The 17216-nt window shown below is 36.6% G+C and overlaps 1 protein-coding gene across 1 annotated transcript in view; it reads right to left on the bottom strand.

Annotated features, from left to right (window-relative positions):
- Positions 1 to 6238: 6238 nt before the first annotated feature.
- Positions 6239 to 17216, bottom strand: part of ENKUR (enkurin, TRPC channel interacting protein) — a 19471-nt gene continuing 8493 nt past the window's right edge. The window contains exons 2-4 of the mRNA XM_011371027.2: positions 13213 to 13436; positions 9738 to 9884; positions 6239 to 6661 (exon numbers count right to left, since the gene is read on the bottom strand). Of these exons, the coding sequence (XP_011369329.1) occupies positions 6488 to 6661; positions 9738 to 9884; positions 13213 to 13436 (545 nt within the window). The 3' untranslated portion in view covers positions 6239 to 6487. The remainder of the gene's footprint in view (positions 6662 to 9737; positions 9885 to 13212; positions 13437 to 17216) is intronic.

Genomic DNA, 17216 nt, shown 5'->3' with positions numbered 1-17216 from the left:
GGATGGAACCACATGTGGCCTCCTGGGTGCTCTGGGCCTGGAGCCTAACCCTTCTGGCTGTGTAGAACCATAGAGCTTATCCAGAAGAAAATTCAACTGTCCCCTCAAAGCCAATAAAGATAAAAGAAACCTGCACTGGTCCAAAACAGCATAGCTCATGTGTGGGAATTGCACAAGATTAAAATTTGTCCTCTGTGTTGGCCCCAGAAAGTCCAGGGAAGAGAAAGGAAAGTAGACAGCTGCTGGGTCCTTCGGTTTTGTTGTTTTGCTTGCTTAGAAGAAACTTTGAATTAAATAGTTGACTTTGTCTTGATTAACCCCATTGGTGAATTGGGGGCCTTGAGCACATAATAGCAAACTGTGGTTATTATGTCCACTTAAGTTCACACTAGCCACATCACTGGGACAGACTCCTATGAAGCGTAAGACTTAACAGGATTTCTATGCCTTGGAATGTTTCAAATTCCTCTTAGTCATTGATCAGAGTGGCATATAGATGGCAGGAAAGATTCTCGGGCAGGTTAGAAAGCCATTGACCTTTGTTATTTCATGGCAAAATATTTGATAAAATTGTCACTCTTACTGTCACAGAAGAGAAACCACATGTCTATTTATACCCTTGAAGGAAACTGTTTGGAAAAACTCAAATATTGTGGTGGGTTGGCTGTTCTTTGTTGCTTTTAGTAAGATACTATGAAAGAGAAGACCTCAGGCGAGGGGTATACAGTTTGCACGGAGAGATGGACGGAATAGAATTTTGTTAAAGAGGTTAAGGGAAGGGCAGCCGTGGAAAAATGAGGAAAGATCACCAAGAAAAAAGATATGTCATAAGAGACCAAGGCTAAGGTCATCCGCACCCTCATATTTCTAATTACTGTGCACGGATGTTGGAGTTGGGCAGTGAAGAAGGCCGATAGGGAAAATATCAATTCATGTGAAATATGGCATTGGAGGAGAGCTCTACAGACACCCTGGACCTCCAGAAAGACGAACAAGTGGGTCCTAGAGCAAATTAAGCCTGAAACGTCATGCGAGGCAAAAGTGACAAAATTGAAGCTGTCCTACTTGGGACACATTATGAGAAGGCAGGTTCTTTGTTAAAGACCGCAACGTTGGAACTAATAGAAGGCAGCAGGACGAGAGGGAGACTAAACATGAGATGGACTGACTCCATAAAAGAAGGCACAGGCACGAGTCTACAGGAGCTGAGCAGAGCTGCTGAGGACAGGACACTGTGGGCATCACTCATTCCTAGGGTCACCGGGAGTCAGAGCCGACTCAACGGCAGGTAACACACAGCAGAGATTCTCTGAATGCGTCCTTCATTCTAAAGTTCACACATGCACAGCCTTTCAGTGTTGGAAAAAAACGATCGAGAAAGAGAAAAACACAAAACACAGGAAGCAGTAGACCCAGTGCAGATGCCACCGCTAGAAAGGCGAAAGCAGATCTCAGATGGATGCAGCGAATCCAGAATTCACTGCAATAAATTCAGCACAGTGCGGCCAAGAACAGGGCAACACCCCATATCCATGGCTCGCTTCCGTCCACAATGAATACAAAGGCATAATGGAAGTCAATAAAACCACGGCTTTCTTGATGGAATCCACAATGCTGATGGTATATGGCTGGTAAAGAATGATGAGAAAGAGTAAAAGCTACTCCTTACATGAATGCTTACGCTGATCTACAGCACCTCTCTTGGCAAGAGTCTTCTGATTCCCGTAGACTGTGGCAGAAGAAAACCACATATCTGTCAAATTTAAGTAATTCTCGGTAGATACATATGTCATTACTTTTGTATTATAGATACGCACATACATAGTGTTGTTTGGAAAGATACACAAGAAACTGGTCTCAGTGGCTGCTCCTGGGAAGGGGGGTTCAGTGGCTGCAGGGGATCAGTGTGAGAAAGATACTGCTCTGTGCTCACCTTTGGGTATAGTATCAATTTTAGATCATGCATGTACATCACCTATACACACACACACACACACACACACACACACACACACACACACACACACAAAGCAAAATAACACATATTCTAATAAAATAACAAGTACACGTGTCTTTTGACCTAGTTATCTTTCTCATGGGAGTGATGTCCTGTAAATATAACCAAATGTGTGAAATGTCAAATTTTCAGGGTCTCTGCGGCATTGCTTTTAATAGCAAATATTGAAAACAACTTAAATGAAGTAACTTCAACGTCCATTAATCGGACACTGGTGAAATAATTGTATCCGCCCATACCATTTTTGGGTGTCCCCAAAAAGGAATAAAGAACATTATGTATTGATAAAACATGTGCTCTACAATATTACTGAAAAAGGAAATGTTATTGCATGCTCTCATTTGAATTCTAAAAAAGTGAGAGATATGTATGTATATATAATATATACGTATATTTTATGCAGTGTATATATTCATTACTTTTATAAGATATTTCTGAAAGGTACATAAAATTGATAACATTGGCTATCTCAGGAAAGGAGAACTTGGTAACAAAAATTCAGGAGGGTACGGATACTTTTATTCCAAAAGAATTCACAGATGTTTCCATATCAGAGGATCATTTAGTTATAAATATATCCTTGCTTCATAGACAACACTCATTCGAGTGCCTTAGTTATGGCAGTTAAAAAATATATATCATCATCCAGTCTTATTTGCTATAGAAGCAGCATCCTTCAGAATAAAATATCTGCATCTAAAAGCCATATTTCAATGTGCAGCTTAAAATTAATATGTGCATGTCCTTTTAAAATAAATCCTGTGAAAGAGTAGCTTCAGTTTTCAGTGATAATTAGCTTTATGTAGGTTGTTGCTAATTTCAAGTTCTTTCTCATCAAACACATTATTTGTATGTGCATAAAAAAATGCTGCCACCTCTGACCCCAGTTTTATATTATGAAAACAAAATTTCTTTTCCTTTCTTTCTTTCTTCCTTCCTTCCTTCCTTTCTTTTTTATCTTTCTTTCTTTTGGGGGGGATGGGAGTGGGCAGTCACAGATGTTGTCTAAGCGTGCAGAGGCTGTGGCATGGTCAAGGAGAAGGTTCTTCTATAATTGGAATGTCTTTCCAACTAAAAGACATATCCTATTTCTTTTTAAAATTTTCTCCTCCCATCTCTTTCTCTCTCCTGTTATCCCTTCCTTCTTTCTTTCAGCTCTAATTTCCTAAAGAGAATATCTATTTAAAATCCTTAGAGTGAAGAACACCCTGTGGTCAAAACCTCAAATGACTATAATTAAGAAAGTTTTCATCTAAAAAGATCTGAAAACTAGTGACGGTTTTTGCTCTACTTAACATTCTTTCCAGTAGGTCAAATGGCAGGTTGGGCTGATGAGTGTTGGTGCAAATCATTGGCTCTGGATCCTCCAGGGCTGATCTGCATTCTGATCAGTTTGGAGACCAAACTTTTGCTTAAGCTAAATTGAAAAGAGTCCTTTCGTTTTCGAGTGATGGACCATTAGAACTGAAAGGAGGGTCAGACAAAATCTAAGTCAGTTTCTTTGTTTGACAGATGTAAATAAGGTCACATAACTTAACTGTTGGAGTCAGATCTGCTGATCACTTTCACCATAGCACATCTCAGCAGGAAGAAACAAACCTTCCAGGAAAAGGATCTTGCTCTTTTTGTCCCTTATCTATGTTTGCCTCCTACTTGGAGTAACCAGTGTTTATGAATAAATCACCTTCTGCACGTTACTAAAAACTTGGAAATGAGAAAATAAATTTCCCTCTTAAGAGTTAATTATATTAACCAGCACTGGCCTCCTTAACTGAAAAATTTCCTTGAGTTGTTGAAAAGTTTCACTTTGGTAGTCAAACTGTGTTCATGTGGGCTGTATTAATAGGCACATTAAGTCACATGCTAATGTTGTGACATTGGCCCATTCACATATCTAGAGAGATAAAAGGATTTCAACATAAGAGTTTGGACTGCAAATATAAAACAGGAGCGGGGAAGTCAACATAGAAGTTGACCTGTATTCTGCTGAGAGCAGGGGAGAGGAAAGCTTGGCCGGGGTATTGAGAATTTCATTCCCATTGTTAAGGTTCTACTTTTGGGCAAGGGTGCTCCTTTCTTAAATTTTCTTGGCTTCCTGGTTTTCTTCTGACTTCTCGAGACACTTATTTTTTCACCTGCTTTATCCTTCCTGCTTTCCCATCTGACTTCTAAATGAAAAATTTGCTGAGAGCTCATTCATTGTCTTCTCATCCAATATTATGTTCCAAGGTGATCTCATTCATGCTGTTCAATTCCCAGATTTATCCCTCTACTACAATCTCTTTTCTGAATAAAATATGTTTGTCTGTCTGTCTATCTATCATCTATCTATCTAAATTTCCAATTAGATTTCACAAGGTTGTGGTAAACACGACATGCCTAAATTGTGTCCTTGATCTCTTTACCATAACCTCTCCCAATCTGCTTTCTCCTTTAGATTTTCCACCACAGAAAATGACACCTCCATTGTCCAGTTGCTCCAATCAGACATTCGGTTTCATCCTTGAAACCTCCCTCCTCTTTACCTTTCAATCCATCACCAAATTCCACTTACACTTCATGTAGCAAGTGGTCATTTAAAAATACTAAATGCATCATGCCACCTCCCTGCTTCCCTCTTCATCTTCAGCTTGCTCCTTTGTCCCTTCTTTATGTGTAGTTCACTCCCAATGGCTGCCTGCCTCCTACGGGTTGAGAGTTTCCTGCCTGAGATCCTTCACATACTTTTATGCTATCTGCTTGGAATTCTTTTTCATTCTCTTCTCCATCCCTTCCAACTACTAATTCTTTAGTCTGTTTTTAAATGTTAGCTCCTCAGAAAGGCATCCCCTTAACTATAAAATCTGACTTAGAAATTCCATGTTTATTCTCCTGTTTTTCTTCCAAATCACTAACTATACATGCATTTGTGTGATTATTTCTGTCTTCTAACATTGCTATTTTCTTCACTTTTCTGCCCAGCAACCAGAACAGTTCCTGGCCTATAGTAGACAGTATTTGTTCAATGACAATGAATGAGCTCTGTTAACTGAAGAGATTTACATAATCTAATTTTTTTTTTTTTTACCCTGTACTGGCCAAGGTACCCTTTTAATTATGATATATCTTCCCACATAGCTTGATAACTAGGAGAGAATGTACTGATCATTCAGGTAAAAGGTATTTCTTAGTTTAAAAATCGATGTTTACAACACCCTTTTCATGATAAAAACATGAAAAAAAAAACCAACTAGCAAAGAAAGAAATTATCTCAACATAATAAAAGCCATATATTAAAGCCTACAGTAAACATTACAGTCAATGGTGAAAGACTGAATGAAAACTTTTCCTCTAAGGTCAAACATGGCAAGGATGTCTACTTTCATCACTTCTACTCAACATAGTACTGGAAGTTCTAGCCAGAGCAACCAGGTAAGAAAAAGAAATAAAAGGCATCCAAACTGTAAAGGAAGAAGTAAAATTTTCTGTTTGCGGATTATATGATCTTACATGTAGGAAACTCTAAAGATTCCACAAAAAGTGTTAGAACTAATACGTTTCTATATACTCACAACGAGCAACCTAAAAAGAAAATTACAAAAACAATTCTACTTACAATAGCATCAAATATACTTAGGAATTCACTTAACCAAAGAAGCGAAAGACTTGTACAATGAAAATTCCAAAACATTGCTGAAAGAAATTAAAGACAAAAATAAATGGAAACTTATCCCATGTTCCTGGGTTCGAAGGAATAGAAAGAAAATGGAACATCCCATTTTAGTGAAATTCATACAGCGAATTATGGAATAAAGCACCTAGAGTAGCAAAAATTTTTAAAAGTTGGATGCCAGAAAGGAGGCTATTCCCTTTAATCACCCTCCATGATGCATTTTATAAGTTGTCTCCTTGATTTTATGTTATCGTCCTTCAAATATAAGTCTTTCGGGATAGATAGCATTATGAATATTGAAAATATTTATAGTTGGGAATGGCTGCCAATGAGATAAGCTGCCAGAGAATATACACTGTTAAGTTTGTGAAGCTCTGAAACAATATGTAGAAAACACTTTAGTGTAGTAAGAAGCATATGCTACTATCTCCAATTCAAAATACTTAACAGTTTTTAACGTTGTGCTCCTTGTATCGTGCAATGTGGAAAAATGTAAAGTTCTGAGTGCTGACTATTTTTCGAAAGTTTCTGTGAAACAAGCACATAATAATAATGCCTTACATTACAGATCCGGAATAGATAACATCAAACTTTAATTGATTTATACATGGAATGCCTGACGCTGGTTAACAAAATTATTCTCTCTTGTGTAAGTAAAAAAAATCCAATTATTCTTTAAACATTGCCTAAGCATTGTGGTAAAAACTATTTTTATTCTCTTCATAGTATTTTCCTCTTTGAAAAACTTCTAGTTTCATTTGTATGCTTTCCATCTTTGTTTTCCTATATTAAAGTTATCATACTTTAAAAATCCATCGTTACTTATTGGCAATATAAATAATCTTGTGCTTTTCAATGACACCAATGTCGTGTTCCAGTTGCTTCATTTCTTCTTCCAGCTTCTGCTTGCGTATCTTCTTCGGTATGGAATCGATGAAGACCGAGAGGGACTGGGACTCCTTGTGCACCTCCTCCCAGTTCTTTTTCAGCCCCTGCAAATGGTAAAGAAAGCTGAATATGCATGTAAACTGTAAAAGTGAAGTAAATGGTAAAGAAAACCATACTGGTGTGGAGAATGTAAATAGGTTAAAAAAAAAACTGATGAAAATAACTTTTAAAATGATATGTATTTATCAAGTACTTGGCCGCAGTAACAAAATGTACTGTACAGAGGCCAAACCCTGTCCTGATTCTGTGCCCAGTTCCCAGTGGGAGTATTTATTTGCTCTGTTTTTAATGTTACTGTACTTGTTTTTACCATCAAGTATGCATATGCAGAGTTATGAGTACTATGAAACTAAGCTCATAGAAAATGCTTTGGTAAAAGCAACAACTTAGAATTTATATCCCCAAGCAAAAAGGATTTTTGAACAGGAAATTATTTCATATAAAATTTTTAGGTTTTTGTCTTTAGACTTTTATTTTTAAACCATCATCCCCATTCTTCAACAGAGAAATCACATCAAAAGACTTGCATGGCCATATTTTCTTATATCTGACTAAACGGAATTGTACAAAATGCTGAAATTCAGTTTAACATGACATAAAATGATCTTTTATTTCTCTTCGTTATATTAGAATTCTTTCTCCATATAGTCAAGGGATCAATACTTCCTATTAATGTATTCTAGAAAAGACCAAAATGTCATTAAATATAACATACATGCTCATTCAATAATGTAGTTAATTTTTTATATTCTCAGTAACGAACAAATTCAAAATTAGGGATCTCTTAGGAGCAGTAAAGGTTATTTTCATCTCTGCGCTGTCACCATTTCTTATCACAATGCACTAGAGGCATCACTGACAAAACGATCTTAAACTATAAATTGAATTCATGCAATGAAATTTTATAAATTAATGCTTTCTTTTATGGGTGCACAAATAATTTTATTTACACAAAACAAAAAGTAAAACTGAAAGTACGTTTAAAATATTGCCTTGAAAACATGATCCTTGAAAACTATGGCCATACATTTAGGGTTAAGAGATTAGAACTGTCTTACATAATAATGCCTTCATAATAAAGTCTCATAGTATAAATTTAATCTTGTAGAAACCATTCAAGGACAATAAAATTTTATGGACTTATTTCCATGCTTAGGTAAAAATAAAGATAGGCTTGGGCATATTGTATAGAATAGGTTGGTTGCAAACAAGGACAACACATTTTGAACACTTGAGCAAGACCATATCAAGGATTTGGGAAAGGAAAAAGGTAGAAGAAGTTTCCAGGTTAAATTTTTAAGAGGGGGATGGATTAACACAGTTAATAGTATGTAAGATACAGTCTAATATATATTCTCATACATATCTGAATAGTATATGAGATATATTCCAAAAAGAAGTCCTCAAAGGAATTCTATTGTTCCATCATCTTTCATTATGAAATGGGAAATGTTTCCAAGGTGCCCCACAGAGATGCTTATCGCAGAGAGGAAATCTATGTGTTTACACACTTTCAAATATCAAAGGTTTTTCATAGCTAGTTGGGTGACATTTCTATATTACTTATGGTCTGTCTCTGCATTTCCTTCTAGTGTGGACAATGATGTTTGGATAAAAGTCAGCAGCAAGGGATGAGAACGACATGTAACTAACATTTCATATTATATTGAAATAGCCTCTTTGTTGTTTTTAAGATTTATGTTGTTTCATCTAAAAAAGAAATCTTGTATTCATTGCAGCATGGTATTTTTCCCTTATTTTTATTTCTTATTTTTTTCTCACTTCTATTTTAATGCTGAAATAATATTAATCTTGGAAAAACTTCAAACGGGAAGAAGCAGTCACAATACAGTGCCTTCATGCAATTTCATGCTCCTTTTGCACCCATTCCACCCCATCCATTCTCCACTTCCTTGTCCTGCGCTGTGATGAGGGGTGGGGTGGGGTGCGGTGGTGGTAGAGTTGATTGTTGTGGGTTACACCTCCACCCTCACATGCTAGCTCTTTCGTCCTTCAGCCTCTGCCTAAGTTCAGCCAGAAAAAAAAAAAAAAAGGCCCCAGTAGGAGAGAGAGGTTGGGGCATTTCTCCCTCCTCTCCCTTGACATTACCTGACACTAGTTCTGGCTCATCCATCTGTGACTGCAACACCTGTCAGGTGGCCCATCGTCCAGACTGTGGTAACACTGTTTCTTGCTCTGCCCGTCAAGCCTTGGGTGGTGGCGGATTCCACTGCCTTTAGTCCTGGGTTGCCTCTGTGCTCCTCGTGGGTTCCCTTAGCCCTGCTTCACTTCTATAACCAGTTCCTTCAACTCTCTTCAGAATTCCAGCTGTGTGTGCCTGCTACTTCCTGCTGGAGCCCTGACTGGCAGAGCTTCCTTCGGTTACTTCCTATGCACATGATGCAGTGGGAAAACACTGGCCTGGGAACTGGTCGATGTGAGTTTTAGTCCCTCTTCGGCTAGGTGATAAGGACTACATCTGTTTTGCTCACTACAGTGTCCCCCAGTGTACCTTCCAGGTACAGTGCCTGGAACACTGCAGATGTTCAATAAATGAATGCATCCCTGCTCACATCCCCCAATATTTTAAATGCTTCAGATAAAAGTCTTGCTAAACATTCCAATGTAAACATGTATTTAGGTCTGTTTTATTCAAAAATTCATTTGGCTTATAGGAAAGTAAAAAAAAAAAAAAAAAGAGTTGGGCTAGGGACAGTTTCAATTATTCTAGAGCTCCATCTAGTGAAAAATATTTAATTTATGGATAATATTTTTGCAAAATTCAGGGACATGAGAATGAAAATAAAAATGCTTTTTTGCTTTATTTACGCATGTTCATTGAAGGAGAAGGTGAGTTTCCTTACAACACTACTTCAGGGGAAAAGAAAAAAAAAGAACCTACAAGCTTACCAAATTGGAAACAAAGTATTATTCAACAATCCCTACATTATAACTTTCTGTTTTTCCCAAGAGTCAGCTTTGCTGCATGTAGTTGTCACCACCACCAAAAGAGGGTGATCCGATTTCAAAATCAAAGTGCTTTGATAAAATAATTGTTGGTGGCAGACCTTCCTTTCAGAGGTGTTCTAAACATAGGAATAGAAATTGCAGAACACTCACCTGTAGAACTGCCTCCCTTTCTTCATCAGATAGCCTTTTCATAGCTGCTTTCCTGAGGTTTTCCTGGATATACTTATCATATTCCTCTTGGGCTTTCTTTACTTCCTCATTTCGCTTACATATATATTCAGGTGTGATACCATAATCCTTATAATGATTTTTCAGAAAAAAAAAAACAAATCAATATCCTGAATGCTCTCTTACATATACGTACATACCAACCAATGACTGGGAGAAAAAGAAATGGTACAGACTTGAAGCCGAAGCTTAAAGCACTATAGACTGATAAAATTCAGTAACTTTTTTCCTCATCGGGAACTAGTTGATTCTGGTCTTTTAAAACCATCTGAGTTGTTATTGTGGCCACTTCTTTTCTCTCCTCTGAATGTTTCCAGCACCTGCTCTTGGCCGGTGACTCAGCCATTACTTTACCCCTAGGATTAAATAAAACCATTTTCTTTATTTCTTTTAGGTGCTTTAACTTTTACCTTGAAACATCTTGACTATCTTGAGGCCTCTTTTGCAAGATCTTATTCAATAAAATAGGATACATGGTTCCAAGACATTATAAAAACAAACTCAAAAGATACTAAGCACATCTGCTTTAAGATAGAATTGACTTGGTACCCTAAGGTTGTTTTCAGAATGCAAATTACATTTTTAGGCTCCTGGGCTGCTTTTAAGGACTGACAGTGAAGTAGTCATATGTGATTCTTTCATAGTACTGAATGCGTGTGTATCAATGTGTAGAGAAACAGAAATATTCTTTGTTTATTCTTCAAAAAATCATTTGAGAATGTATTTGGTGCTGGGTAGACTAGTGAATAAGAAAGGCATTCTATGGTGAGAGAAACTCACCTTATGAGGAAAAGAAAGTAATAGGAGCTATTTTAGATAAATAAGGGGGTAAGGAAATACCTTTCCGAGGAAACAACTGTTGAGAGGTATTAGTCATTAAAACTATTCACAAATATTCTGGTTCCTCTCCCTGTGGGTAATTGCTAAGGCAACACTTTCCTGCTCCCCTTGAAGTAAGAGGTAACCATTTTACCTGACTTGTTTAATGTGAGTGGAAGTGACCTCTGTCCCTTAAGAACTAATGAACTACTTGCCATGTTCTTTTTCTGTCTGGTATAGGGATGAGAGATGTTTTGGGTTGCCTGGGACATAGAATAAGAACAAGAAGCAGAGCTTCCAACAACCCTCAGTGGACGTGTGGCACAAGCAAACCATAAAACTTAGATGGTTTTTGTTACTGAAATGTGGGAGTTATTTGTTACCACAGCATAACTTAACCCATCCTGATTGAATACATGATAGAAATCCTAGCTATAAAGGTGTTCTGGAAAGTTGTGAAGCACTATATAAATAAACTCTAAGAGCACAGTCCAATCCATTCCAGGAAACACAGAGGTCAACATCTCATTACAGCTCAGTACAATTACTGATGTTCATAATGATGAGTCTGTGTCGCCACAATAAGATTAAATTGTATTTGACATACTCTGTTTAATAAATGGAATGACGTGATACATTTTAGGAAAATGAACTATCTTACAAATGAGTAAAAGCTTAGGTGATCTCAAATATTCCCATGTGCTGGATCATTGAGGGCTAATGCATTACTATTTGTACTAATAATTGCATATGCTATAATATATACATTTTATTGAACTTTTATTAGGTGCCAGGTATTGTGTCAAGTACTTAATATTTGTATATCATTTGATCCGCACTGCAACCCCGTAATAAATCTAACAACTTGTTAAAGATCACAGAGTTAAGTGAGTGTCAGAATTAGAATTTGAAATGGTGTCATACTACTATAATATATTACAGGCAATCATCCATCCTTCCGTTTGCTTTCACAAATTGTTTTCCATGGGAAAAATGGGCATATAATATTTTATTTGAAACTAAAACATGAGGTTAACTCACTTTTAAAAAATGACACTACCCTTAAAAAGACTTACTATCTCAATTACCAATAATATATTATTTAAAACTTAACTCTGAGAAGTGGAAAGTACGTCGAGTAAGTCCTTTGTGAGTCCTGATTGCTTAGCCAGCAACACCAAGAGGACAGCAGGTGTGGAGTGTTTGCTTGGCTCAGTAAATAAGCACAGACAGAATTTTTCTGTCTCTGCGATGGATTTGTTGTTCAGTTTTCTGTTCAAGGCAGAAAATGTATGGAGGTAGACAGCCTAGACAGAAGGCAGCCAGAAGGAGGAGGGCAGACTGTGTGGCAGTTGGTGGCATGACTGTCGAAAGAGAAGGGGTTTTACATGATGGAGGAGAAATAATGGACTGGAAGTAGCTTTAAAGAGCCAAGAGAGTGAATTTTCTGTTTCTCCACATCCTTTGGGACAAGGGCTATGAGCAGCCTCCAAGAGCCACAGAAAGAGGGAGTATCAGAGAAGCGTGGAATAACTTTATTGGCATGTGCTGCCAACTCGTAGACTCCTGCTAAAGTCTTCCAAAGCTGTCTCAGCCAATGGAGTGACAGAGTTTCTGAGGGAATAACCAGTGTTCTCTGACAACAGCCTTGAGGTTCCTGTTTAGATTTTTAACGGGCACTGGATTTCTCGTGGTAGATCACTGGACTACGTGAATGCAGGCCCCTCATACACACTATTGCAATTTCTTCCTTTTTTTCTCTTCCTTCCTTCTTTCCTTTCTTTTTTGCCAAACCTTATCATTATGTTTTATTCTTCTCTGGGGTTTTGCACTCATATTTTACTACGCGTTTCGAGCACTTTTATGCTCTATAAGTACAAATAGGTTTTGTATAAGATTTTTTTTTGGTAAGCTTTTTCAACTTTAAAGACCTCTTCTATTCAAACTGCTCAACCCAAGCTTTATAATTTTCCCCAATGAAATTCTATGCCTATCTGATAAGCGCCTTTTCAGATAGAAAAGAAGGTCCCAAAAGGATGAGATTATTGTACAGCACTTCCAAGGTCTGCTTTACTCCAAACTAAAAACAAACAAATATATTCAATAATAATGAGAATTAGTTACCCTACACTGATGGCCTGCGTGCCTCTAAAGTTGTTTTCCTCTTCATTTCTCTCATTCTGCTACCAAGACACTGAAATCTAATGACTAAATCTTATTAGGATCTTCTGAAAGCTTATTCCTTCTAGATTTATAGGAATGGCTATGCTTTTAAAGACACGACCACCTCAGCTAAAATCAACGCCTTTTAGAGAATGTTATAATTATTAAATATATTAATAATTGAAATTTAAGAAAAAAAATTATAGTTTTCCTCTACTGAACTCTACGATATTCATTCCTTCCAAATTCCCTGTCATTCCATCACATTCCGTTTGGACCAAACACCGATGTCAGGGAAATGAGAACTGGCAATCTAGATAAGCTGTCCAGTGAGAGCACTAGTGATGATAATACAGACGATCGTTATGAAGACCATATGTAGATTATGTGGCTTGCAGGTTTATCACAAGGCTACCTTTTTATTGATGTATTTTGGAACTAGTCCTGAAGGTTCCAGATCATGCTTGTCTCCAGTTCTCTTGTCCACGAAAATTGGTTTAGGCTTTTTAGCCACTCCCATAATGACATCGGCTGCATTCGTATGGATAAAATTTTTTTCACTCTGTACTCCCATGACTGGGTGATCAGTCCTCAGTGGCACAGAAGGTTTTTTGGGCTCATTCCGATCAAACTTTTTTTCTGTTAAACATAACATTTTCTAGTTAATATTAAACTATAAATATTACAACGCAGTGCTATTTATAACATCTAGATATTTTACCACTACTATACTGAAGTTTTATTAATAATATGTTCAAATATTTAAGATAAAAAATCAGTAGTCATAAATGCAAAAAATTAAGTGCAACATAATCAATTAACATGTTAGTGAACAGTATTAAAATCTAAGAGAAGAAGATAAGTAACTAAAATCCTATGCTGGCTAACTAATACATTTTCACTAGCTACTGTGAAAATATTTTCTTATATTCAAAAACCAAAGTTCAGCTTTCCCAATGGAAAAAAAAGTTCAAAAAAATATTAAAACTTTTTTCTGAATACTATTATTAATATTACTAATAATTGCTTCTTCAGAGGCAAGTTATTATAAAATCACAATGTAAATAAATCAGACTTGAAGTATTGAAAGTCCAAGAATCTATGGATTTTTTTCACTAAAACTACTATTATTATAAGGTATAAAAATCATGTAAGGTATAAAAAACATGCAGCCTAACAATAAAACATTACACTATAATTAAAGTTTACTATTTACTCCTCCATGATTGCATCTTGCCTCTTAAAATAACTACTCTTCAGAATTTATTTTATTTCTCTAAACCACATTAGAGGCAGGTGAAACTGGTCTCTTCAACTTGACCATTCTGACTTATCTATTTTGATACAGCATATCAAAATGGTTTGTAAAAACATTAAAATGTAAAAAAATTATGATTTATTTCTAAGAGCCGAAAGCAACAACTCTTGAAAAACCTAACTCATATCTTAACCCTATCACACTTACTAGTTTTGACTTTATTCATTTCTGCATTGTTGGAGTTTTTATGAGTGTATATAACTTTTATTATCAGAAAAAATAATACTTACTATTAAAAGTCTATGGGCGGAATTAACCTGTTATGAGCTGAATTGTGTTCTCCCAATATTCATATTAATAATATGAATTGAAGCCCTAACCCCCAGTACCTCAGAATGTCACCGTATTTGGATATAGGATCTTGAAAGAGGTACGTAAGTTAAAAGTTAAAATGAGGTAATTAGGTGGGCTCTAATCCAATATCACTGACATCCTTATAAGAGGAGGAACAGACACACACAGACACATGCAGAAGGAAGACCATGTGAAGGGATAGGGAAAAGACTGCCATCTACAAGCCAAGGAGAGAGGCCTCAAAATGACACCAACTCTGACAACATCTTCATCTTGGACTCTAGTCTTTAGAATTATGACAAAATAAATTTGTTTAAGCTACCCCCATCTGTGATACTTTGTTATGTCAAGTTCTATATCTTCAAGAACATCATAAAGAGTTTTGAATATTCATTTATTCATTAATTCATACAATATATTTTTGTTGAGTAATTACTATGTCCCCAACTAATGCTCTAGAAACCGTATACACAATAGTAAAAAGAGATAAAATCCCTGTTCTCATGGAGTTTACATTAGTGGGGAAAATAAAATTTAATATGTAGAATATAATGTATATATTTGGTTGAACTATACGTGAAATTATTAGAGGTTTTGACCTCCAAAATTCATATCTTCTTCCTGTTTAACATATCACTGATATGTTATAAACATTGTTAGAAATTGAATTATGGAATTATTATGAAGCTTGGAGCAGAGAATAGGGCCTTATTGGTGGAACTCGAATAGCTTCCTTCTACCAGACACACTCAACCAAACAAGGTTTGCATGATCTGATTGCCTACAAAACCAGAAGTATCTATCCTCTAGGTGTTCACACGGAAAATATTCAAAAGCCAAATTTCATTATGAATCGAAAGTGCATGCAAATGACTCCTGTAACTATAACAGAACCCATAGCTTTAGAAATGTGCAGAATAAGAGATAAAACTGAATTCTCAGAAAATGAGGAAACTGTTTAGAAAAACTAATAATTCATTCTTAGGTGAATAAATTGAGTAAATTGTAACTCTTGATTGTTTCTGGCTGTCTACCTAACGGTACCTAAAGCCTACCCCTGCCTTTCCCTTATGTTATATTTATTTAACCATTATCTTCTCTCTCATCCCTAGAGTAGGGGTTGGCTAGGGTGTGAGGTTTGGAAAACGCAGTGAAGACGTCTCTTCACAAATTATTTGGTGGTAATAATAAACCTGAAAACCACTGGTTTGGTCTTTTTTAGGGTATGTCAAAATGGCAATGTCAACAGTCTTGTTGTCATGCAGATGTTCTATCAATTGAATTTAGAGAAATATTCATGTATCTGTTAAGTACTTTTCAGTGTGTCTAGGGAATCACTGTCTTCAAAATTATTATGTTCAAAATGGCAGAATATTCAAAAAGAGATTGGCAGCAGCCTTGGCCTACATTACTTTTAACTTTGTCTCATTGGACTGGGCTTTTAAAGTTCTTGCAACACCCTGAACTTCATAATTATTCTTAAGGACAACGAAATTTTGTGTTTGTTTTGCCTTATGATGTTAATAAGAGGAGATACAGGCTTCTTCTCTTTTTCCGTAGTGGATACTTTGGATTTAGAGATTGTGGTTGTTGTGTTAGGTGACATGTTTAACCCTAGAGAAGCTACATGAGGACCCGCGTAATATCCTGGGCCCTGAGGCACCGAAAGAAATCTAATTCCATTTTAAGGGTTTCCTGTGTTCTCAGGTGGTTGTGGGTCACAAAATACCAAGACTCCACCTGAGGAAGATACAAAACAGACTTCTGAAGACATGAATTTGGGCATGAATGTTGTATTTTCAGACACACTTCTTCCATCCTTCCTGATAATTCCTTCATCCTTTGTCATGGCATATGAATTATGAGAGAAGGTTGTGGGCTATAAAATATGGACATAGGGAGAAGTAGTTTCACTTTTGTCAAAAGCTACATCCTAGCTGGGCTCGAGATTGATGCCAGAAGACAAAAAAAGGCTAACTTTTTCAAAGACGTAGGTTCACGTCCTTCTTTTCCTTATTGTCCTAAAACATCATGGAACACAACCCCAGGATGGGAGGAAGCTGCTTCCTCGCATACCTGTCACAGATCCCTTTCCATCCACTCTCCATTTTCCTAATAGCCTTCTTTCCCGATATCTGTATACTCTAAGATTAATTACATAATTTGTGAGGCCCAGTACAAAATGAAAATGTGAGCCTCCTTGATTCAAAATTATTAAGAGTTTCAAGATGACAAAGCAGAGCATTAAATCAAGCATGGGATCCTCCTAAGTACAAGTAGAAGCACTTGTGACTGCACAAGTAGCATGTCCAAGGACTGACTGTCTACCATTCTCTCATGAAGGCTTCTCCATTACAGCCAACTCCTTACTATCCTAATGGTCTTAGAAAACTGAGACTCAACTCTCACACTTAAGCCTAAAGTGAACCTGGAAGTCACTTCAACAACTGGGAGTAATGGTTATAGTTTTTATCTCTTGAAGAAAAGACCCCTGCCCACTGGGGTTTAGAACTCTTATAATAGTTGTTATTGAATTCATACGGCTAAGGACTAAGATGGTGAGGCATGTGGTGCTGCAGGTGGGGCTTTATTGGATCGTCCAAGGTGTAGTTCAAGATGCTTGCACCACCCAAAGGAAAGTCTGTTTTGAGGGCAATTTAGCATTCTCTACTCTCTTTTTCTATACATTCTCTACTTCTACTTTGTTTTAGCCTTTCAAATCCTGTTTAATATGAGGTAAAGTTGTTATCACCTGTGAATAGTTAATGTTAATAGACAATAAAATAATTTTAGTTAAATTTAGTTAA

This window comes from Pteropus vampyrus, unplaced genomic scaffold (assembly GCF_000151845.1).
Source record: "Pteropus vampyrus isolate Shadow unplaced genomic scaffold, Pvam_2.0 Scaffold180, whole genome shotgun sequence".
NCBI classification, from domain to species: Eukaryota; Metazoa; Chordata; class Mammalia; order Chiroptera; family Pteropodidae; genus Pteropus; species Pteropus vampyrus.
The sequence above is the reverse complement of the archived record's forward strand: the minus strand, read 5'-3'. Positions and strand labels throughout refer to the sequence as shown.